The following is a 23,425-nucleotide window of genomic DNA, read 5'->3' as shown; positions in this document are numbered from 1 at the left end:
TTTGGCAGCGATTCCTGACGTCATCGAGTCGGCTTTTGTGAATCATGAGCCTTTTTTTTTAGAAAAATCGTCAATCGTGATTTTTTTGCGCCTAATAAAAGTTTTAGGCCTTTTTTAGAAGAAAATGGATTGCAACATTTTGTCTATTTGTTTAAAAAATACAACAAATTTCTTCTGGGCACATTCATTTACAATTATAATGTTTTGAAACGTCACTCAAATGCGTGAGCAGACGAACTTCTAATTATATTTGTATACTACGCATGCCCAATTTTCTTCAAAACTCACTGGAAATCAAACGTGTGAACAAAACTATTCCAAACGACGCAAAACGTTTCCGAGGGTACGTGTGAACGTGTCTAATGTTGCGTTATTTTTCCATTTATAATATTTTGAGAAAATATTTTATTCACGTAGGTCACCTTAGCTATACACAAACCTTCTTTGTACTTTCCTCAATGTAACTAGTTGCAATGAAAATATACGGAGCGAAAATAGCAATAGAGGTTTTTATAATTAATATTATGCGTAACCGAAACTTATCGCACAAGCCGGGTTCGCATTTACCCCCAGAAAGGTCGCGAGCGCTCACGCAACGTTTGAATCGTCTCGAGTGAGCAGTTACTGTTGGTCGTTCCAACATTCCCGCTGAACCGCTTCGTCAAAGAGTTTGGTGGCGATTCGTGACGTCATCACGTCGGTTTTTAAGAGCCATAACCTTTTTTTAAAGAAAAACGAGCGATATAAATGTCATGGATTTCTTAAAAGCAATAGTCTTTAAAATTTTAGTCTATTTGTTTAAAAAATTAAAAAGATGTCTTCTGGTTGCGTGCCATTTTAAATAAACTGTTTTAAATCGTCACTCAAACGCATGGGCAATCGAACTACTAATTGTTTGATTATGATACGTATGCCCAATTTTAACGGCATTCGGACGTGTGAACAGAGAGTTATCAAACGTGAACCGAGTTTTCAAACGCTACGAACCGGCCGCTGCGAGATCGAAACTAGGCACATCGTTTCAGTGGGTACGTTTGAACTCGGCTACAGACCCGATATAGGCTGCTTTCATTTAAATTCTTCATTTCCATCGTATTCGATTTTGCTGTGCTAATCAGTAGCTTATGTGTAACCTGACTTGTGCTAAATAAATATCGACCAATAGGAAGTCGACTAGTTTATTAAAGATGTATCATCCTAAAATGAAATGATTTACAACTTTATCCCTTTTTCCACCAAAATTATAACCATTTAACTATTTCCTTAACCGAGTTTGTCGAGAATATAGTATTTTCATTTAAAAATACTACATTAAGAACTATTTAGGCGATCTTGATACTAATAAGATTGATTGTAAAAAAATGGTGGCCTCAGATTATTGTTAAGAGTAGATTTGAAGGAACGTGCATCAGGTTTCGGAGCTGTATAACAATATCGAAGTATTTTCTGTGAGTATTTCTAATATTTAAAAATGCGTTCTATATTTTTCAATATGTTAGTTACATTTTATTATTTATTTTAAATTCCGAATTAAATAATCTTACGTAACTACTAATGGTGTTTTCCTTCACGACCTTGAGTACGAAAAATGATAAATCTTCCTTAATTAACTATAAAATTATCTACTTGGTCATTTCGCCACAATGAGTACAGAAAACGATTTAGGATCATAGCAATTCTGTAAAATGTTTGTTCACCTGCTTTCCAAATAATATAAAAGGCCTCATGTATAGCTTAGTCACAGGTAACAATAATTGCTTTCCTTCAGATGAAAGTATTTTGTATGAGCCAATCGCCAAGCTTATTTTAGTTTAACACCAATTAATTAACTTCTCAAAAATACCTAAGACCATACTTGGACTGCAATGAAGGTAGGCGTTGTTGTTAGGCTAGTGTCGCCGCTACCACAACGCCACCATCGTTATTTAGAGGCAACTATCGTCCACAAGGGAATTCGGGCTGTAAAAACGCGTTCAATTCGCGCTCCTTTCGTTCATAGCGTCGCCCTCCTCTCCCGACATTTTACTCGGTCGCCCCGCGAGTCGTGACCAATTTTCGCCCGTCATTTACGGCGTCAAGGCGTGGAAACCACCTGGCAAAGTTTATTGAAATTCCACCTAAAACGTTTTGGGAACTTGTAAAAGGTATGTTTAATTATGAATTTTCTAATTTTTTAAGGAAATGTTTATAATCATTTTTATCTTGGTGTTAGATACTCGTCTACCCGCTAGAAATGAAGAGGAGCCCCGAGTCCGAGAAAAACCGCGAACCGTTCGCCTCCTAAAGAAGGGGGATAAAAAAGGGGGGGTTGCTGCATGTTTGTGGATTACTTTCGCGGATTTTCTCCACTTGGTGGTGTTTTGTAGCGGACACTCTGAAATCGGAGTTATAACGTTGGAATTGTAGTCCAGGTGTAAATGGTCTTAGAAAATACTCACTTGTAAATACAATTAATGTATGAATGTACATGTAATTACTAGGCTAACTCAACCTCACAATACCACGAATGCATTTTAAAACTAGTATTATTAATCTTTTTCCCCTTTCTTATTGAGTTTTATCTTTTGGTTGTATCTACATGCTTGTGTAAATATTGATCTTGCACGTGGTTAAATGAAACTGGAAAACCACGGTTTTCGTATTCTTGGAATTTTATTGTTCAGCGAATCGATTTTTTTTAATATGCGCCGAAGCTGCAGGACAATTTCAAGAAGAAGGTTCTAAAATAACTTTAATGACATTTTTATTTTGGACGCAAACTAGGAACTGTTTTAGTAATAGCTTTAAGGACTAAAAGATTCGTCAGATGTGGAAAAATAATGAACTCATCTCCTGGAATGGGATAATTAAGCTATATCATTACCAACTACGCAGAAAGGGAGAATTTAAACATGTAAAAAAGTTGACCTACGCCCATGTACACAGGGCCGGATTAACGCTATGGGGGGCCCTGTGCAAAGTAGAATTTGGGGCCCCTAAAAAATTCAGAAGTTACTTTTGGACTTGAAATAATAATATTAAAAAAAAAATTGAAAACACATTTATTTCAAAGATGGGGGCCTTTGAAAACGGTTTTGGAAAGGAATCGTATCAAGAAACTGTCAAGTTTATTCACATTTTCAACAATTATTTTTTTTAATAATAATAATAATAATAATAATAATAATAATAATAATAATCAGCTAGACTAATACCCAAGGCACCACCTTAGGCCTAAGTCATCAAGCGACTTTTAAAGCCTTTAATTCATGTGGCCGGGTTACAATGCGTAGGAGGGTGGTGACAAGCCCTTCAAGCCACGCGAGCCAACAGCTCCCTACACTAACTATTACCGTTAACCTCAACAAATTTTTATGACATTTGCAATGTTACAAACTGCAAAGAAGGATTTCAGATGAGGAAAACTGACAAGTTGCCTTTCAAATCAATTAATGATGAAAGATTAAAAGTATACTTATATCGCATTTTCAGTTACGTGCCCCTTCTTAAATATACAATAATGGAGCTTTTTTTAATTTTAGTGGCTAGAAAATGACTTCATTAACTATCTTGATGACTGGAAAACTTAAGTATATTACCACTCTGGAAAATTCACCGCTTCAGAAAAGGGCATAAATGCCTCTTAGTAACAAGACCATTGATGGCTTAAAAATTACCAGTAATATTATTTTTCATCATGTGCATACGTATTTTAAAAAGCAATTCTTCTTAGCTCATTCAACAGTTTGGAATCCTAAAATTCTTGCTGAATAAAGGAGTACCATATGTTCTAACACAACATCTAAATCAAGACCCTTTTATTGTGGCTTGAGTAGCTAAATTAGATAAATTTAAGGACTTAACCACATCATTAGTTACTTTTTATGTATACACTACATTAGGACAAGTCTCGATTGTGGGCTGCTTAAGTTGTTGCATCTAGCAACTTCTGGACTTTCCTCATTAGGTAATTGCGCATATGAAATACTTGGTAGTTTTGAGAGGGACATGAGAAAGGGGGTATCACAATCATGTTGGATATTTTGTGTCTAATTTTACAATATGTTTCTGGGTTGATGAACCTGCTTTGGATCTTTTGGGCGGGTTTTCTTTACTTTTAGGAGTGTTCTTAATATTTGAGAGTATCCCCTTGACTTCTTTCTTGTCAGTTTTTCTAATTTTATTTTCTTTAATTTTTGAAGCAGCAGCCTCATTTTTCTCTTGAATTGACTTTCTTAATGCCTTCTACGCCTTAATAGATTTTTTATTATCGCAGTGGCTCTGTTGTAACACATCACCCACAAGTACTTTCCCACGAGTATTTAAAAATTTGTCAATGATGTGTTTCAAAAATTTGCATATCTTTTTTTACCATTTTTTGGCTTTATCCTAAAATAAATTGATCCTTTAAAATATCATCCTATGTATTTTCCTTCCAATTTGGGTTTCTTATTCTTTAAAACGTGTTGAATAGTGCCTGTCAGCTAGGAGCAACAAACACAACGAGAACGCAGCTAGTCTTTAAACCGAGGGGCCAATATCTGGTAATCTATACACCGATTACATAAATATGAAAATGAGTACAGCCTTTGGTAGTGCTAAATCTGTACTGACTTACCTTATCATTTTAGTGCAGTCAAAGCTACAGGCTTGTACACCGATTACGGGGAGTGATCAGCCCCTCGCTTTAAAAAGACTAACACAGGCTTGTATATAAATTTCATTGGACCAACCATTACGCTGAACGTTTTACGGAAAGCCGGGAAAGGGGGAAGACAATTTCCCAATTTTCCCCTTCCGACGGCAGCAGGCGCTAAAGCGTCTAACCAATGAAAACTGTACGAGAGAAAATGTACAACTTTTGGCGGGTTGCGTTCTCCTTGTGTGGGGTGCTATTTTTGTTGCTCCGGCGCTGTCAGAAATGAACTTCATTCAATCACTAGATTAAACAACCATTCTTGAACGCGAATTAGTCCTCCTCTTTTAAGTATGGCAACTAATCGCTCCGATCTATTCTCAGGTTCCTCTACTAACTATCAATTATTTTCAATATTATACATAATTTCTCTTGGGAAATTAACCATTAAGTGGTTACAATTTTGAACTCAATTCAAATTAGTGATTGAAGACAAAACGAATTTAATGAAGGTCAATAAATTTAATTATCTCCAAAGTTATAATGGTGGACGATAGCTCTGAAGGAGATGGCCCCAACTGAAGCTAACTAGGACTCAGCTATTAGAATCTTGCACGAAAATGTTGGTAGACACGATGTTTAGAGTCACGCAAGATTTAGTTGGATGGGGGCAGTTATATACTTCGTGCGGACTTAGGAGCTTGGAAAATATGGCAGTAAACTCAAACACCTTTTCCAATTATTTGGTGCCGAATGATTCTTAAATTACTAACAAAAGAGATCTGACTGGAGTATACGAAGTTAAAAAAATGAACCAAACATTGGACCGTTAAAGCTATTTTGGAATTTATTAAAGGGGCTCTGCAGAGTAGAGAAATGTGTACCGCATTATATTGAAATTGCAGTTTGATGATTCAGCGAAGAGAGCGAGAGCCGCAAACTTGGAAAACATTTCAAGGACGTTCGAGGTAAATCACGTGGCAATGTGTCAGAATTTATAGCCCAGTGGATCTAGTAACAAAGACCATACCACCGTAGGTCGATCATCATAGTGCCCTACGCCAGCGTCCCCTTAGCCCGGACAGGCGAGAAATCCAGCATGGGTAGCAGAACCCTAGTACTGATGGTCGCACCTTTGACGCAAGCCACCCAACCCAGCAGAAGGTGCAGCAATGGGGGGACCATTTCCCACTTCGCACACAGTGGCGGCTTAAGAAGGCTGGGTCCCCGGGGCGGCGGCAGTGTTTTGTGACACCCCCCAGGACCGTGCAGAAGTTTTCACGGGTCCGTCTTCTTCAAGTTTAATCGTTCTGATTTGCACCCCCCCCCCCTCGAGCTTCTCTGATGGCACCCCCTGCTGCCCTGGTACCCGGGGCGGACCGCCCCTCTTAGGCCGCCACTGTTCGCACATAGCAGTGGGAGTAAGAGTGGATGCTGTAGCAACTCCAGCCGACACCCTACCCAGTGCCGTAACTAGCCTTTCATGGGCCCTGTGCAAGGTCTTAATTTTTGGCCCCCATTATATAGAAATCACAGGAAGTCAGTTTATGGGCCCCCATATGGGTCGTGGGCCCTGTGCGGCCGCACCTGTCGCACCTGCCTTGTTACGGCACTGACCCTACCTACGTAGGTAAGGAGTCAAACCATTTGGAGAGAGCTCCTAAAGGGGAACGACGGGCACACAGCAGGCTACCCAATCCATGGCAGACGAAAATATTTTCTTAACTTAAAGGCCGAGAAGAAAGATTCTATTTTCTCATGCACGAATTTTGACCTTGAAAAAACGGAGCGCCAAACCCAGGTTCACGAGACCCCTGTGGAGAGCCAAATGGTCCAACCTAAAGTAGCTTCTGGCATAAAGGGAAAAGTGGAGGCTTCCTTCTTCAAACGGCGAGTGGCTCTAGTAAAAGATATAGAGGTTGCAGGCCCGCTGAAATATTGTTTGACGAGGGGAGCGTAGTTAATAATCGAAAAAAAAATTGAAAAGCGAGGAAATTATTACCTGTTGATTAATTTACCTTTTTTCTTAGTGTTTGCTTAAATAGAGAGGTTAAGTCAGTGCCTTAAAACGTGAACGGGGTACTTATAAAAGTGTAGAGCGTGTACAGCCTACAAGTTCCCTCTTCTGGTGCTGGATTTAATTATCTCGAAGACCTTTTACACTTCAATAAAGTTTGAATACATCGCAATTGAGTTTCTCTCAGTAAAATTGGTTTTTGAAACTTATTTTAAATACGTAAATACTCACGAGATATTTATAACTGGTAGTAAATCATCGTCGCCGAAGAGGTATCCGAAGAGACCTAAACGATAATTGAACGTTATGACGATCACCCGCTCTTCCGAAGACAGAATGCTTCCGTCGTACAAAGGAATGGATCCCGCTCCATTACGGTTCGAGCCACCGTGAACGAAGACCATGACTGCCACGTCCAGAGGAGGTTCGTCTCCTGGCACCCAAATGTTGAGGTACAAACAATCTTTGCTCGATTCTGTTCCATCTGGGACGGAGAACGTCAAACTGAGGATAAACTCCTCCTCGATTACGACTGTTTTGTACGCATGACTTGGATTGTTGTTTGGCCGGCAGCGTTCCTTTCCACGGCTTGGCTTCTTTGGGAGTTTGAAATCGGAGCTCACCAACGGGAGGCTCGGCATACGGTACACCGAAATAAACAGTGACGTTTTTCTGATTGGGAGCTTTCTGGACGGAGCCCTCCAAATACCCACTGGCAGTAGCGGCGCTAAGGTTTTTTCACAGGTGGGCTAATTATTTTGTGGCCCCTAAGAATTTTGTGGCCCTTAGCGGGAACTATGGATTGAAATCGAAAAAACCCAAAATTTTCCAGGAAGCGAGAAGAGCAAGGTCGTTTTATTGTTGCGGCTCTCGTCGCGTTTTTTGGACCCCCTACTGACCTTGTATCTGACCTGGAGGGGACACGTGCATGCCTGGGATATTCCCGTAAATTCCCATAAGCCCTTTTCTTTTCAATTTTATCTCAATTTCCGCTACCTTCCTCCCGAATCTATATGTTTATGGTCTACTACCTTTTTGAGTAAACAAATTGATTTTGAAAGATTTTTTCCAGAAAAACGTTTCTTCGCAATAAAACAAATTTCTAGAGATAATGAAAATTCATAAATTAAAATATGTGGCCTCTTAATTATGAATATATGGCCCTTTCAATATAAATATGTGGCCCCTCTCAGAAATGCACGGGGGCTAAAGCCCACTTCAGCCCACCCTTAGCGCCGCTACTGCCCACTGGGTGTCCTAACTGTTTGGCACTCGTGTCCAAATGGAAGGTATAGAAACGAGAATAGCCACACACAACCGATCATTTTGACGGCAATACACGTTGCGTTAATAAAAGCGACAAAAACAGAGGATGATATTATAGCGATGACGCCAACAAAAGCAACCGTACCTTATAAAAATAACACGATGTACGTGTTTTTTCAGCTGCAGGATATAACGACATAGAACTGGTTCGACTCGGGGGAGTATACTTTGAGATTTGGCGGAGTTTCAGGATGCGTAGTATCGTTAAACAATTGTTATCCGGTTGTTACAACAAGTGAGAGAAAACTGCGTTCAATATCGTTCCCTAACAGTATATGTTAATTTTGAAGTATAGATTTGAATTGGGTGACTGGGTTTGTTTATCGTTATTAAGTTGATTCTTTCTCTACTGACAGTACAGCCGTTGTGAACTAGAGTTCTAAAATTATCGTTATTTTGGAAATCAGTAAAATTGTGAAATACAACAAAATTTAATTTAATAGAAAAGTTTTATGAGGAGTTTAAGTGCCTATAACTGGCGAAAATCAGTCCGTTTGGAGGGGAACAGTCGAATATCGGAAGTAAAACTAATAGAAGAAATCTCCGAGTTACGATCTCAGAGGAATCAGACGAAAATCAATAACAAGAAAGTAGAATATTTTACCCTAACGAAAACTTTTCTCGGGTACGGTGGAGTCGGGCCGAAATTTCCTGCCCGACCCGATTTCAATTGAACCCAACCCGACCCGGTCCCGATATCTTTCAAAGAAAAAAAAGCGTGGCCGAACCGGGATCATTAATATCGTATTATTTTCACGAACAATGTCAACAATGTTATGGCCTCAAATTTTATGGTTTTTGACGTGAACTTCGGATTTTATAAATGCAAAAAACCTTCACCGTCATTGCAGATGGCGCCAGTTTTATCGACAACTACAAAATATTACCTTATCATAAGTTGACGGAAGGTCGCTCGTACCATGATCCCTAATACTCCAACTAGCTCGACGGCGAGGCTTTGGGGGAGCTGCTACTCTAGGATATTTAAAACAATGTTATTGTTTTAAGGGATCGTTTGTGATTTTACTTCTAGTTTGATAAGAATATATTTATGTAACACCTTGACTTTCTGCCAACGAGATGAAAAACTAAATAACAGTCTTAGTTGGCTCGTAGGTCACGGGGGATTGTCACTTTATTTTTTTTAAATTAATTTAAATCGCGCTTAATCATTTTACAGTTTCGATTCCTGCCCGAGGTGTAATGGTTTTTAGAGACATGTGCAGTGCGGTCCTTGATTATAAAAATCATTTCAAACTCGATCTAATCATTCAGATCTCGATTTCATAATTTCAACTACGATTTAATCATTCCAATCTAGATGTAATCATTCAAAATTCAGTTTAATCATTCAAATTTCAGTTTTATCATTCAAAATTTAGTTTAATCATTAAAAATTCGGTTTAATCATTCAAAATTTGGTTTATCATTCAAAATTTAGTTTCATCTTTCAAAATTTAGTTTCATCTTTCAAAATTTAGTTTCATCTTTCAAAATTTAGTTTAATCATTCAAAATTTAGTTTAATCATTCAAAATTTAGTTTCATCATTCAAAATTTAGTTTCATCTTTCAAAATTTAGTCTCATCTTTCAAAATTCAGTTTCATCATTTAAAATTCAGATTTATCATTCCAATTTCGGTTGAATCATTCAAATACCGATGGAATCTTTAGATCATGATTAAATCGTAATCACTTAATCCAATTAGTTCTGAATCATTACGATAACGATTATATTATTTTCATCATGATTGAATCCAATTATTTCTGATTTTACCAATACGATAACGGTTTAGTCATTTCAATAACGATTTAATCCAATTAATTCTGATTTAATACAATTAGTTCTGGCTTAATACAATTAGTTCTGGCTTAATCCAATTAATTCTGATTTAATTCAATGAATTCTGATTTAATAAAATCAATTCTGATTTAATCAAAATAATTCTGATTTAATCCAATTAATTCTGATTTAATCCAATTATTTCTGATTTAATCCAATTAGTTTTGATTTAATCGAATTAATTCTGATTTAATCTAATAAATTCTGATCTAATCCAATTCATTCTGATTTAATCCAATTATTTCTGATTTAATCCAATTAGTTCTGATTTAATCTAATAAATTCTGATCTAATCCAATTAATTCTGACTTAATCTAATTAATTCTGATTTAATCCAATTAATTCTGATTTAATCCAATTAATTCTGATTTAATCCAATTAATTCTGATTACATCCGATTAATTCTGATTACATCCGATTAATTCTGATTTAATCTAATTAATTCTGATTTAATTCAATTAAATCTGATTTAATCCAATTAATTCTGATTTAATCCAATTAATTCTGATTACATCCGATTAATTCTGATTTCATCTAATTAATTCTGATTTAATCCAATTAATTCTGATCTAATCCAATTGCGTTTAATTTGTGCTTTGTTAACCGTCGCTTAAATCAGACCTGATGATGCCTCTGTAAGAGAGCGAAACTAGTAGTGTATACGTTCTAATTTTTATTAATTAAACAATTTTTACTGTGTAATTTTAAATTTGCCTTTATTTGTCCCTATATTAGTTGTTATCTTAACATAGTTTTTATACCCCCTGACTACATCGGAGAAAGAGCTGATAGGCATGATGACCTTACGGGAATGTTCAAAGGAGGTGGAGCAATAACGATTTTTAAAAAACATGTGAAAGCTGTCCGTCGCACAGACCTCTGAATTACCAGATAAACTGTATGAATAGGCAGTTGAAATGACTAACCTTGTAACCAAACTAACAATGTAGTCTTATGCAAATTCCCAAAAACGCGTACGGGATTTCGTGATTTCGTCAGAAATTTGTCGATTTCGTCAGAGATTTCGCGACCTCGCTAAAGATTTCGCGACCTTGCCAGAGATTTCGCTATTTCGTCAGAGATTTCGTGATTTCATCAGATATTTCGCGACAGCGCCAGAGATTTCGTGACTTCGTCAGAGATTTCGCGACTTCATCAGATATTTCGCGATTTCGTCAAAGATTTCGCGATATCATCAAAAGGTAAAAGTAAACATGCGAGACTTATGTTTTGTATAACTATCCAAAACAATAGTTTGTTCATTTTTTAACTATTTATGAGTCAAAACATAATTGCGGAAAAGCGTTCTGAATCTAAACTCTAAATTGACACCTCAAAACGTCGAGATACGAGACTATTGGGACACTTAATAGCTTCAACAGTAACTAGCTTGATTTATACATTAAAAAATTATTATAAAGAAAAATTCATTAATATTTATTACTATAAAAAATTAAATTGCGTATTCGTATATCTAAGAGTTTTGTATTTTATATTAAAAAAAATGGTAAATTGCAATAGCCCTGCCACTCCCTTTGTCCCCCTTTACCAACCCCCTTAAAGTACTTTTTAAGGAGATTCCAATGGTGCAAAAAATTTTCCCCGCAAAGCATTATTTAAAAAGTTAATTTAAAATTGGTAAAAGACCATACCTTGGCGCCTGGTCCGGCACCCCCAGCCCCGTTCTTATAATCATCATGGTTGCATATATAAACCCCATTAACTTTATCTCCTTAAGTATTAATTCCCGAAAAATAATGTTTCGCATTAAAAACAAAAGAAAAACAGCGAAATGTGCTGACTAGTAAGTAAAACCTCCTGCACAGCTATTTCTCGGCAATAATTATTAAACTGAGACACAGATTTTTCTGAAACACCGTGTGTTGCGGCAATTTGGCGCTGCAGACGAAAGTTGCGTACGTAAAAGTACACCATGAAAAGAATTTCCCGCCAATCAAAAATGAATTTTTCGGAATTGAAACTTCGGTTTGACAGTTAACGGACTCCTTTTGTTTCGGCACTTTTCGCCTTTTATCGCAACGCCAAACGTACTTGTCGGTGGTTCTCGTCCGTTTGTTAAGAACCATTGAGTCGTCGCACTTGGGACACGTTACATCTTTCGCAATTAAGTTGAGGCTTTGCAGCCACTCGATTAAATTTAACGGATCCTTGGCTAGATCATGGATTTCGTACTGATTAATTATTATACGTATATTGCGTTAAATAACGCTTACAATCAATCTCCAGAATTAACAGAATTATAATCTTCCGAACTTGCGGAACGTTTATTTCAAATAATTTTTATTTAATTTCAGCTTATTTAAAATTATTTTTATTTAATTTCAGCTTATTTAAAATTATTTTTATTTAATTTCAGCTTATTTCAAATTATTTTTATTTCATTTCAGCTTATTTCAAATTATTTTTATTTCATTTCAGTTTATTTAAAATTATTTTTATTTAATTTCACTTTATTTAGAATTATTTTTATTTAATTTCACTTTATTTAGAATTATTTTTATTTAATTTCAGATTATTTAAAAAAATAATTTCAGTTTATTTAGAATTATTTTTATTTAATTTCAGCTTATTTAAAAATAATTATTTCAGTTTATTTAAAATTATTTTTATTTCAGTTTATTTAAAATTATTTTTATTTAAGTTTATTTAAAATTATTTTTATTTAATTTCAGCTTATTTAAAATAATTTTTATTTAATTTCAGCTTATTTAAAATTATTTTTATTTAATTTCAGCTTATTTTAAATTATGTTTATTTAATTTCAGCTTATTTTAAATTATTTTTATTTAATTTCAGCTTATTTTAAATTATTTTTATTTCATTTCAGCTTATTTTAAATTATTTTTATTTCATTTCAGCTTATTTCTAATTATTTTTAATTAATTTAAGCTTATTTTAAATTATTTTTATTTAATTTCAGCTTATTTCAAATTATTTTTATTTAATTTCAGTTTATTTAAAATTATTTTTATTTAATTTCAGTTTATTTAAAATTATTTTTATTTAATTTCACTTTATTTAGAATTATTTTTATTTAATTTCAGCTTATTTAAAATAATTTTTAATTTTAGTTTATTTAAAATTATTTTTATTTCAGTTTATTTAAAATTTTTATTTAATTTCAGCTTATTTAAAATTATTTTTATTTAATTTCAGTTTATTTAAAATTATTTTTATTTAATTTCAGTTTATTTAAAATTATTTTTATTTAATTTCACTTTATTTAGAATTATTTTTATTTAATTTCAGCTTATTTAAAATAATTTTTAATTTTAGTTTATTTAAAATTATTTTTATTTCAGTTTATTTAAAATTTTTATTTAATTTCAGCTTATTTAAAATTATTTTTATTTAATTTCAGCTTATTTCAAATAAGTTTTATTTAATTTCAGCTTATTTAAAATTATTTTTATTTAATTTCAGCTTATTTTAAATTATTTTTATTTAATTTCTGCTTATTTTAATTAAATTGGGGCTCTATGCTAAACCTTTACTTATGATAGGCTTATGATACTACCGATGTAGTATTTTCCAGTCTAAGTTCAAAAATTTTTATTTATTAAACCATTATAAACTGTATGTATATTATACTTTGGAGTCATTGTACGATAATTTTTCCAAATAAGAACAGCTCTCGACTGATAAGCCATTGGCAACGGCGCTATTGACGTCGAGAATGAAGTTCTCCTTTTTTTGAATGGTGTAAATAGGCCACTTTTTTTTTAGTTCAGTGTTATTCTGGCCATTTCCATTCGGAGATCTAAAAATAAATTATGAATAAAAATTAAATCGATAATTTAATGGTTTTCTATTCCTAAAAATTAAATATATCTCGAAATAAAGAATATAAAAAGTCAAAATTTCAACCAGGTGTTTTCGTAAATCCGGCGCTTCACTTTTTACTGTTGGGAGTACTGACCAGCCTTGGAAATAACGGTGGTCAGGTGGTCAAAGACCAGTTAATTAATTGCTCAGACCAGTTTATATATTCAAAATTTTGGGGGTCACTGGTCACCGTGTCCAGTTTATTAATTCGAAATAATAACCAAAAAACAGAAGGTGACCAGTTTAATAATTCCAAATAATAGGAGATGACCTATTAATTTAAGGTTTATATCAATTTTCATTTCCCTATTCACTGCATTTCTATGTACAGCGACTCCGCTTACTACCGCCGCGGCCGCAAGTTGAGGTTTTATGTAGAGTACCTTCGCTCGCATCCCTCGAACGAGTCGAACTGTCTAACCCCCCTCTGGCCTCAAACCCTCAATCCTCTAGTCTCGCTTTCCCCCGAGTACGGTAGGCCACCTGGCTACGCGGTAACCGACCAGGGACTCTGGAGTTACGGGGCCTAAAGAAAGAGAGATAATACGGTAAATTACCAGGGTCTTCTAGGAAATGGTAGTAGTCTTAGGTGAGATAGTACTATATTGTACTATTCTTGTGGTACTCATAAAATAAAGTTCACTATTTTGAATATGTGTAAAGTTAATGTTACAAACATAATCTAACTTCTAAACATGTAGTATAGGTTTTTTAGGCTTATAAATGACATTAGGACATTTTATATAAGACCAGTTTAATCATTCATAAGCTAGGGGTCACTGGTCATAAGGACCAGTTTAATAATTCATATGCTAGGGGGTCACTGGTCATAAGGACCAGTTTAATAAAAAACCTTATTTCCAAGGCTGGTACTGACAACCGAGGCATTGTTTAGTTGGCCGTAATAAAAGTTTTTTTTCGGTTTCGTCTAAAGTGACGCCTGCTAAAGTTTATGTTTTTTTACTTAGACCGTTTCGATCGTTTCACCATCTTTTTAGGTTAAATTTTGATTTAATAAACTAGAAAATTATTAGTTAAACATTTGAAACTTTATTTTGAAAGTTTCAAGATAAGATAAATTGCTTTTCTTGTATATCTAAAGGTATGTATGCAAACTTTTGATAGTGCCATTATTTCCTATAGGCCTTGTCCACCGTAAAGAAAACCTCAAAACTACACGACAAAAAATATAAAATATATTAAAACATACCTAGGAATATTTATGGAGTCCATAACCCACCCAACATATAGAATAAACACTAAAATACTAAATAGGACCAAATTGTTATTTTCTCAAAGGCCGCTGCTGTTTCACTATCACCCAGTGTACCTGAAGCAGACGCCAATTCGAACAAAAAACGCATAACTCGTTTCTATGACGTTTTTGTGACGTCGACCCCAACAGTAAACAAGTTGGTCGGTGGGGAAAACAATTTGCTTATTCAGCTAATACATAGTTTGCATCCCTACGTCATCAATGACGCAGTTCCAAGTATAGATATAAGAACCAAGAATAAATATTTAATTTGAGCAAGAATGAACGGTTCTATGCCGCCATTTTGCCGGTGTAGATTTCTTAGTAAAACAGTTTCAATCGTCTGTTTACGGATTTTAATTATTTTCAAATGATTAAGAAATTATTTTCACGTTAAAAATGCTTATCTGCCTGGTTAAAAATTGTTCGAGTAGTTCAATTACCAAGGAAGAGCGAAAATTGTTTATTTTATTCGATAGCGAAGGTAATTGTAAAAAGGATGACCGCAAAGGCCTAACTCTGAAAAGCTTTGTTAACTTCTTTTCGTAGATATTTATGTCGTAATTTGATATTTTATTTAAATAACCCGGCCTTAGAATCTTATCTGGCTTTGTTTAGGGCCCATTTAAAATTTTAAAGCATAAATCTAATACGTTTTGTAGCTTTGACGATATTACCAACAAAATGGCTACCTATTTAGTAGCGAAATGGTTTGAATTTTTGATCGCCCTCCCAGTTTCCTTGGAGACCATAGGCCCCTCCCTTCGGTGCAAACTATGTATAGCTGAATAAGCTAGAGTGGTTTCACCCTTTTGGGACACATCATATCTGCGTCGACCCGTCTACTTTTGGAATCTCTGGCTGAAATTTTGACTTTTGATATAATTGTTGAGTTTATAAAATGACTTTACGCTTGCCCTACTTGTTGAAATGTTGCCCTGGAATAGTTAAGCCAATGCCTAAGAATGAGTTCATAAACTCTTTAGTGGGCGAGTAAACGGATCCACAGCTGAAGCGGGGAGGCAACATTTCAAGATGGCCAAGGTTATTTTATAAAAAGAACTATTAGCTGAAAGTTGGATTTCAACGGAAGCCCGAATTGTAAAACGACCTCCATGCACTAGTTTTGAAGAGTTTCACTATAAATTTCAATGGACCCGGACCGTTCACACAAAGGGCACCCTGATTGGATGTTGAAAAAACGAACGCATAAACCTAAGCTTGATATCATTACAATACAAACTTATCATAATTATTACTTTCATATCGTTTTCAATAACGTTGAAGAGTTTAAAAGTGGGGTGGCAGAGTGGTTAGCACTTTCGCCTCACAGCAAGATGAGCCGGGTTCGATCCCAGCTTGTTTCACTGTGTGAAAAGGCGGAACAACTCCTTCTGCGTTGAGTTTGCAAATTCTCTCCGCACTGGTTTTAGGGGTTTTCCCCCCATCTCTTCGGTTTTCCCTTTCCATAAAAACTTAGTGACGTTAACGGTAATAGTGAGTCTAGGGAGCTGTTGGCTCGCGTGGCATGAAGGGCTAGCTACCACCCTCCTACGCATTGTAACCCAGCCACCTGAATTAATGACTTAAATTAGGCCTAAGGTGGTGATTTGGGTATTAGCCTAGCTGATTATTATTATTATTAAAGTTTGAGCTTACACCCCTAAAATAGGTAAAGGTTTAATAGAAATTCTTTAGGATTATGAACTACTGACGTTGATCGTTACGTAGCTCGATTTAAATTGTAAAGGCTAATTCAATTGTAGAAAAGAAGTTTAGATTTTAATGCTAACGTGAAATCGTTATTATAAGGCCTGTGCATGCCTCCTAGCAAGGAGAGTACATTTTATCGATGCGTCGACTTTTGTTTTGCTTCTGATCCACTACAGGTGGCTCTCTAATTTGGACTCAGCGCCGGCCCTAGGGTAGAGCAAGCGGTGGGGGGTCTAGGCTCGGGTCTTTGGTCCCAGGATATGGAGAGCCCAATTTTTATCTTTATATTTAAAAAAAAGGTTAAGATGCTAGAGATTCAATGGTGCGAATTTTTTTGTCGGAAACAATTATTCGTGGAGTTAGGGAACAAAGGCTTAACTTTGAATTTCCATATGTTTTTGAGCATTGCACCGAGTATTCAAGTGTTCCCCGTATTGGCGCCGCGCACTCACTTCGCTCTAGAACTGGGGGCGCGCGGCGCCACCCCAACCCCATTCTTGCTATCACGATGAGCCTTCTATAACGCAGAGATCTTTGGTTTCCCCTTCCATAAAAATTTGTTAAGGTTAACGGTAATAGTTAGTGTAGGGAGCTGTTGGCTCGCGTGGTTTGCAGGGCTTGCCACCACCCTCCTACGCATTGTAACCCGGCCACCTGAAATAAAGGCTTTAAAAGTCGCTCGATGACTTAGGCCTAAGGTGGTGCCTTGGGTATTAGCCTAGCTGATTATTATTATTATTATTATTATTAACCTAGAGGACAGTACCAAGCCTTACGCACCAAGAATTGTCCAACCAAAACACTAACAATTTAGCTCTAAACCTCCTAAAATAAAACCCGCGTTAACAAAACATTTATAAGAAATGTTTTCGTGATTGCAGCATTAATTTCGCCTAAATCAAGGCAAATTTCCAAGCAATTGGGTAATATAAGGGGGAAAAATTGATTAGTTAAATATAAATAATTTTTAACTCGCAATCCAGCGCTCTTCCAACTGAGCTGCCAGTGGAAGGCGCTAGCGAATAAATGTTTATCTCTGCCGATCAAGGCCGACGGGTGCATGCGCACGCGACCAATTGTATATAATTTTGAATTCACTATATCTCCTTAAGTATTCATTTCCGAAAAATAATTTTAACGGCAATAGATTCCTTGCGAAAAATAGTATATCATAGCACAATCAAAACAAATATATAGGAGAGGGACCTATTCTTCAAAATATCCTTTATCACTCCCAGAAATGCCTTCGACATATCCAGCACAAAATTGATCCTTCTCATTATTTAAATTCATTTTACCATTAATAGCACCACGATTAGCGATTAGGAGATATCACAGATAATATGGCCGCCCGACGTTTTTTGAAACCGTTCCGATCCGAGATGGCGGTTTGGTCTTTACGCGGGAAATTCGAAATTGGGACTAAGCCCCGCCTCGTGAATATACACTATACGCTGCCCCAAAAACCTACTTAGAATTAAAATTAACCAACATAATTTCATTTCTAGGTTATATGGAAACCACAGCTATTCAAAAATATAACTTTCATGAAAATCGGACTTAAATTAAGGAACGTTATGCCGACTTTCAGGCGGAAATATATAGAGGTCGGTAACGGTTAATCATTATCCATGTTTAAATTGATTTTTTTCGGGAAAAAAATGTAAACAAAGAAATTTACTGGTTAATATTTCGGAAAATTATTAAAAAAACATGTATTATTCGTAAAATTTGAGCTTTTTATCGAAAAAAACGTCGTTTTTCCGAATAATTTTATAAATTTATCAAAAAATTAATCGGATAATACAGAAATATAAATTACTTGATCAAAACGTTTTACGAATAATATTGAGAGCTTTATCTATTGAATAAAAGTTAACCATCCCCGACCCCTAGAAATATAAGTGTCACACCCATTTGTTACTTCAGGTCATACGTTGCAAGCATCGCGTATTATTCCGATAATTGTCACACTTATTTGCTACTTCAGGTCATACGTTGTAATAATCGCGTATTACTCCGTACTCCGAGAAGTGTCACACTTATTTGTTACTTTGGATCATATTAGAACGGCCTTGGAACACATATTTGTTAGTTTTGGTCATATTAGAACGGCCTCCGATAAGTGTCACACTTATTTGTTACTTTAGGTCATACGTTGCAAGCATCGCGTATTATTCCGATAATTGTCACGCTTATTTGTTACTTCAGGTCATACGTTGTTATCATCGCGTATTTCTCCGTACTCCAATAAGTGTCACACTTATTTGTTACTTTGGATCACATTAAAACGGCCTTGGAAAATGCCAGAGAGAAATTCGCGTATAGCCTCTATAACCACGCGTATTTCCAATGTTGGAAGTTGAGGGGGGTACGTATACGCTGTCCAAAAAACCTTACTTAGAATTAAAATTAAGCAACGTAATTGCAATTCTAGGTTACACGGAAACCACAGCTATTCAAAAATATAACTTTCATGAAAATCGGACTTAAATTTAGGAACGTTATTATGTCGACTTTCAGGTGGAAATATAAAACCACGAAAATTGGGGTCCCAGAAATTACCCTGAAAACTATACTTAAATTTAATATTTACTGATATAACCGAAGTTGTAGGTCCGCTGAATCGGATAAATAATTTTGTCTCGTTTGGCGTGCCATACTTTATAATAATGTAGGCTATTTTATAAAGCTATATTCTTGATATTAAAAATTCCAGATGAAAATGTACATTGCTTACCCAAATTTGGCGAATGAAGCCCAAAAACGCATTATCTTCTTCGAAAACGACGCATCAGCGCGACTGTAGCCTTTTGCTGGATTTAACGGATGTCCAAATACAAAGTGAAGTTCGTAGGTGTGAGCCACTTCTTGCCAATGATAAAGTTTGCTTACGCTGGGAACGTAACTGTACTTGTACTTATAAACTGGGTTTCCGTTTAAAGTGGCCAAATCGCAGTACTCATTGGTGTTACAAGTGAAACGCACGTCGGTTAAAAAATCTCGGTAGGCATTTCTGTAATTTTCTCCTTTCGGTACAAGGTAATTCGTGTACGTATATTCGATTTTGTTGATTCCGGATTTATTTCCCGAAGTAACATTTCGAATGTGGCCTTCGAATTCTTTCTTAGAAACGTGGAAATTCGACGTGTTTTTAAACGCACCAGCTTGGAGGGTAGTCGGGATGTAGGAGTCGGCGGAGGTGTGTCCTAACAGGAAAGCGATGGATTTATTTAGATTGCCCTCCTCAATAAGAGCTCTCGGTCTTTTCGGGAAATACTTCCCGTCCACCGTTAACAAATATTTGAGACCATTGGAATTCGTAGCGTGCAATAATTCTTGCACGCTCTTATTTTGTAAACATTTGACTGTGGAACCATTAAAGTTATCGCATCCGACCACGTTGGACAAAATTTTAAATTGTTGTAATGATTTATTTTTATTAGAATATACTCGGTTTGCTAATATGGTATCGCTTTCGCTTATCACTCCATTGAACAGACCCCTCGAAGACGGAAGCAGAGGATGAAGAGTGACGTCTGCTCCTCCGGCACTTTGACCAAAGATCGTCACTCTGTTCGGATCTCCACCAAAGGCTGCGATGTTATTCTGCACCCATTTGAAAGCCAGTGCTTGATCCATAGACGCCATGTTACCTGAAATGAATTAATCCATCTAAATGTAGTTGCGTTGTTCTTTAAACTTCCCCTCAGTGTGCGTATGTATTGAGGGTTGGTTGATTTGAAGCAAAAAAAAGGTGATAGGTGATTGAAAGTAACATTTTACGGCCGTGATGAAGCTCGTAGAAACGGCGTGTTTTAAAGTGGTAAAACTCACGAGAAAAACTCTCGCGGCTCGCTACCCTATTTCAACGAAAACTCGTCATTAAACTTAGTCATGGTTATTATATTATTAGCTTACCTGATTATCTATTTTATAACCATGCAAATACCTGAAATTAGGTATCACTACACTTCTTTCGCGAAGAACATTATAATTACTTCAAAATATTAAGTACGATAACAAATTGAGGTTTTTAAATCCATTGTTTTATAAGCCTTTTTTGGGCGGGAAGATCGCGTATTTGTTACCATGACGACGCACTGTTTTCGCGTCAAACCTCGAGCCAATGAATTTGAAGTGTCGTGTTACGTCTTACACTCGACTTACGAGTTAGTTAAGCCCCGCCTTTTTCTCGACGCGCTTTCGTATCACCGTCCAAATGGAACCTTAGACATTCCAAGTGTATACATCTATAGTTTCCTGTTATCACTTATTACGTATAACCCGAAAGAGATGGTGGCGATAGTGGATCGCGGAGCAGTGGCGTGGCTGAAAACTCAGAGCCCCTCCCCCCGCAAAAATCTCTAAGAGGCCCCCCTTTTTAATTTTTTTATGGTTAGCGACCCCCCCCCCCGAAGCTCAAGGCCCACCCGAAGCTCGAGGCCCCCCCGCACCGCGGGCCCTGCGGACCATCAGCTACGCCACTGTCGCGGAGCGAACATATACTTAAACATACTTTGAATAACACCATAGAGTGGAAGGATATCAGCGAAACTTAATAATTTTCTTACGCAACGTCTTGTTTTCGAGGAGTGAAATAAACAAGTTGGCCTAAAGGTAACGTACAATACCTGGATAAAAAAGTAAGTGTATGCTCTGAAAAATGTAAAAACAACACCATCGCTCTTCGGACTATATTTATTCACGGCTCGAAAACCAGCTGGCCCGTTAGAATTAATGTTTCATGCACTTCGATAAGGCCTTCCACTATATGCGAGTGGGTTACTCTATGACTAACACCCTCCACTAAAACCTGGAACCTTGGTATTGAATCTAGCTTTAATCGCAATAAACAGTTTAACTCTTTTAAAATAGTTTAATAATCGATTTGTGGAGGTCTTGAATACGACGCTATTAAAAGGTTTTGTGGCATTTTCGTCTTCTAAGGCAGCACCCTGTTCACCTCGGGAATCTCAGAATAAAAACCACGCTACTCCGGTTTTCCTCGTGTTATCTTTCCCTCTTTCACCCAATTAAAGACACTGAGGCAAGATCGAAGGCTCTTTCTCCGTATGCGCTGATAATCTCGTCCTTGTAGACGTATCTTTCTCTTCTTCCCCCGTTCCTCTTCCCTGGTAAATTGAACGCGTCTTGTCTTACGTGGCTAAGGCAATAGGCACCTTTACCTACGATGGGTTTTACACTAGCGCTAGGTGTAACATTAAAAAGTCAAAAGCTTCCTCCATCATTGGGAGGCATTTGGATTTCATCCTTAAATATTTTCTTAAAGTAATTCTAATACACATGACTCTGAAAATTACCATTTATACTAACTTACTTATACTATTACTGGTTTTTTATAATAACTAGCACCCAGCAGGGGTCCCGTTCCAAGACTAAGTCACGTTTTTAAACAAGATAACGATAGTAAAAAGCAATTAGCATCAACACTAAAGAATACTGTGGCTGGTCCACGCGTTATTAAGTCTAGTACTGCCTTGTCAACAACTTCCTTAAAATCTGTACACCGATTACAGCGAGTACAGCCTTTGCTAGTGCTAAATCTGTAATCGATTACGTAACCACTTTAGTACAGTCAAAGCTACGGGCTTGTACACCGATTACGGATAGTAGTCAGCCCCTCGGTTAGTAATCGGAATAAAAATTTAAATCGAGAGACGCTCATGGATAATCATGACGACATTATTACCTGTTGATAAATTTTCCTATTTTCTAATGTTTGTTATAATAGAGAGGTTAAGCCGGTGCGTGAAAACCTGAACGGGGGAACTTATAAAAGTGTAAGAGTACCGTTGCGTGTACAGCCTGCACCACCTAAGTTCCCCCTACACGTTATCAGAAGCTGGCTTTAATTATTGTGTTTATCACAGTAAAACTGGTTTTTGAAAATGATTTAAAATCCGTAATTAATTATACCTGGTAAAAATTCATCGTCGCCGAAGAGATATCCGAATACACCCAATCTGAAATTGAACGTAATGACGATCACCCGCTCTTCCGAAGACAGAATGCTTCCGTCGTACAAAGGTAATGAACCCGCTCCGTAAAGGAAAGAGCCACCGTGAACGAAGACCATGACTGCCGCGTCCAGAGGAGGCTCGTCACCTGGCACCCAAATGTTGAGGTACAAACAATCCTCGCTCGTTTCAGTGCCGTCTGGGACGAAATAATCAAACTGAGGGTACAGTCCCGCCTGGTTGTCCTTTCCTTGTACACACGGCTTAGACTGCTGGTGGGCCGGCAGCGTTCCTTTCCACGGCTTGGCTTCTTTGGGGGCTTGAAATCTGAGCTCGCCGACGGGAGGCTCGGCGTACGGTACACCGAAATAAACAGTGACGTTTTTCTGATTGGGAGCCTTCAAAACGGAGCCCTCCAAATATCCATTCGTCGTATTTACTATTACCGTTAGACATTGGTGTCCAAAACAACTGTACAAAAATGACAATATCAGAGCGCGAGGTATCATTTCGATCTAGTCGAATTCACCTTTTAACTCTTTATACGAATTTCGGGATAGGAACTATCAGTTTTCACAGATTTTTACCTGACCTAGTTATTAACAATGGGACAAGGTAAAATATCAGAAACGAAAATCATCAACAGCTTATAGCACCTAGCAGCGGCAGAAAATAAAGCGAGCTGTAAACGTTTCTATGTAGAGGTTATTAACGTTAAAAGACAGATGGTAAGGGTTGCGCTAGAATGAAAAACCTGTATCCGAAATGGTGGAATACGTATTCGGTTAATTCATATTATTCTCCTGGTGAAATAGTTTTAGAAACTCACG

General features: G+C 36.6%; 1 protein-coding gene across 1 annotated transcript; it reads right to left on the bottom strand.

Annotated features, from left to right (window-relative positions):
• Positions 1-6,859: 6,859 nt before the first annotated feature.
• On the bottom strand, positions 6,860-23,104 carry LOC149955586 (cholinesterase-like). The gene is made up of 6 exons (XM_090166697.1): positions 22,555-23,104; positions 19,355-20,270; positions 13,413-13,581; positions 11,853-11,992; positions 7,163-7,359; positions 6,860-7,116 (listed from the first exon to the last, which is right to left on the bottom strand). Exons 1-6 carry the CDS (start codon positions 23,102-23,104, stop codon positions 6,860-6,862), a joined length of 2,229 nt encoding a protein of 742 aa, XP_090022823.1.
• Positions 23,105-23,425: the final 321 nt, after the last annotated feature.

This window comes from Leiobunum rupestre, chromosome 2 (assembly GCF_980474605.1).
Source record: "Leiobunum rupestre chromosome 2, qqLeiRupe1.1.hap1, whole genome shotgun sequence".
Lineage (NCBI taxonomy): Eukaryota > Metazoa > Arthropoda > Arachnida > Opiliones > Sclerosomatidae > Leiobunum > Leiobunum rupestre.
The sequence above is the reverse complement of the archived record's forward strand: the minus strand, read 5'-3'. Positions and strand labels throughout refer to the sequence as shown.

Bases quoted from the DNA above. Each gene is read 5' to 3' on its own strand.
- LOC149955586 (XM_090166697.1), bottom strand. From the start codon at position 23,104: ATGATACCTCGCGCTCTGATATTGTCATTTTTGTACAGTTGTTTTGGA. The intron at 13,582-19,354 runs GTAAGCAATGTA...ATTTATTTTTAG, and splicing joins GCTTCATTCGCCAAATTTGG to ATCTCCGAATGGAAATGGCC. The intron at 7,117-7,162 runs GTAATCGAGGAG...TCTCCGTCCCAG, and splicing joins GTCATGCGTACAAAACAGTC to ATGGAACAGAATCGAGCAAA.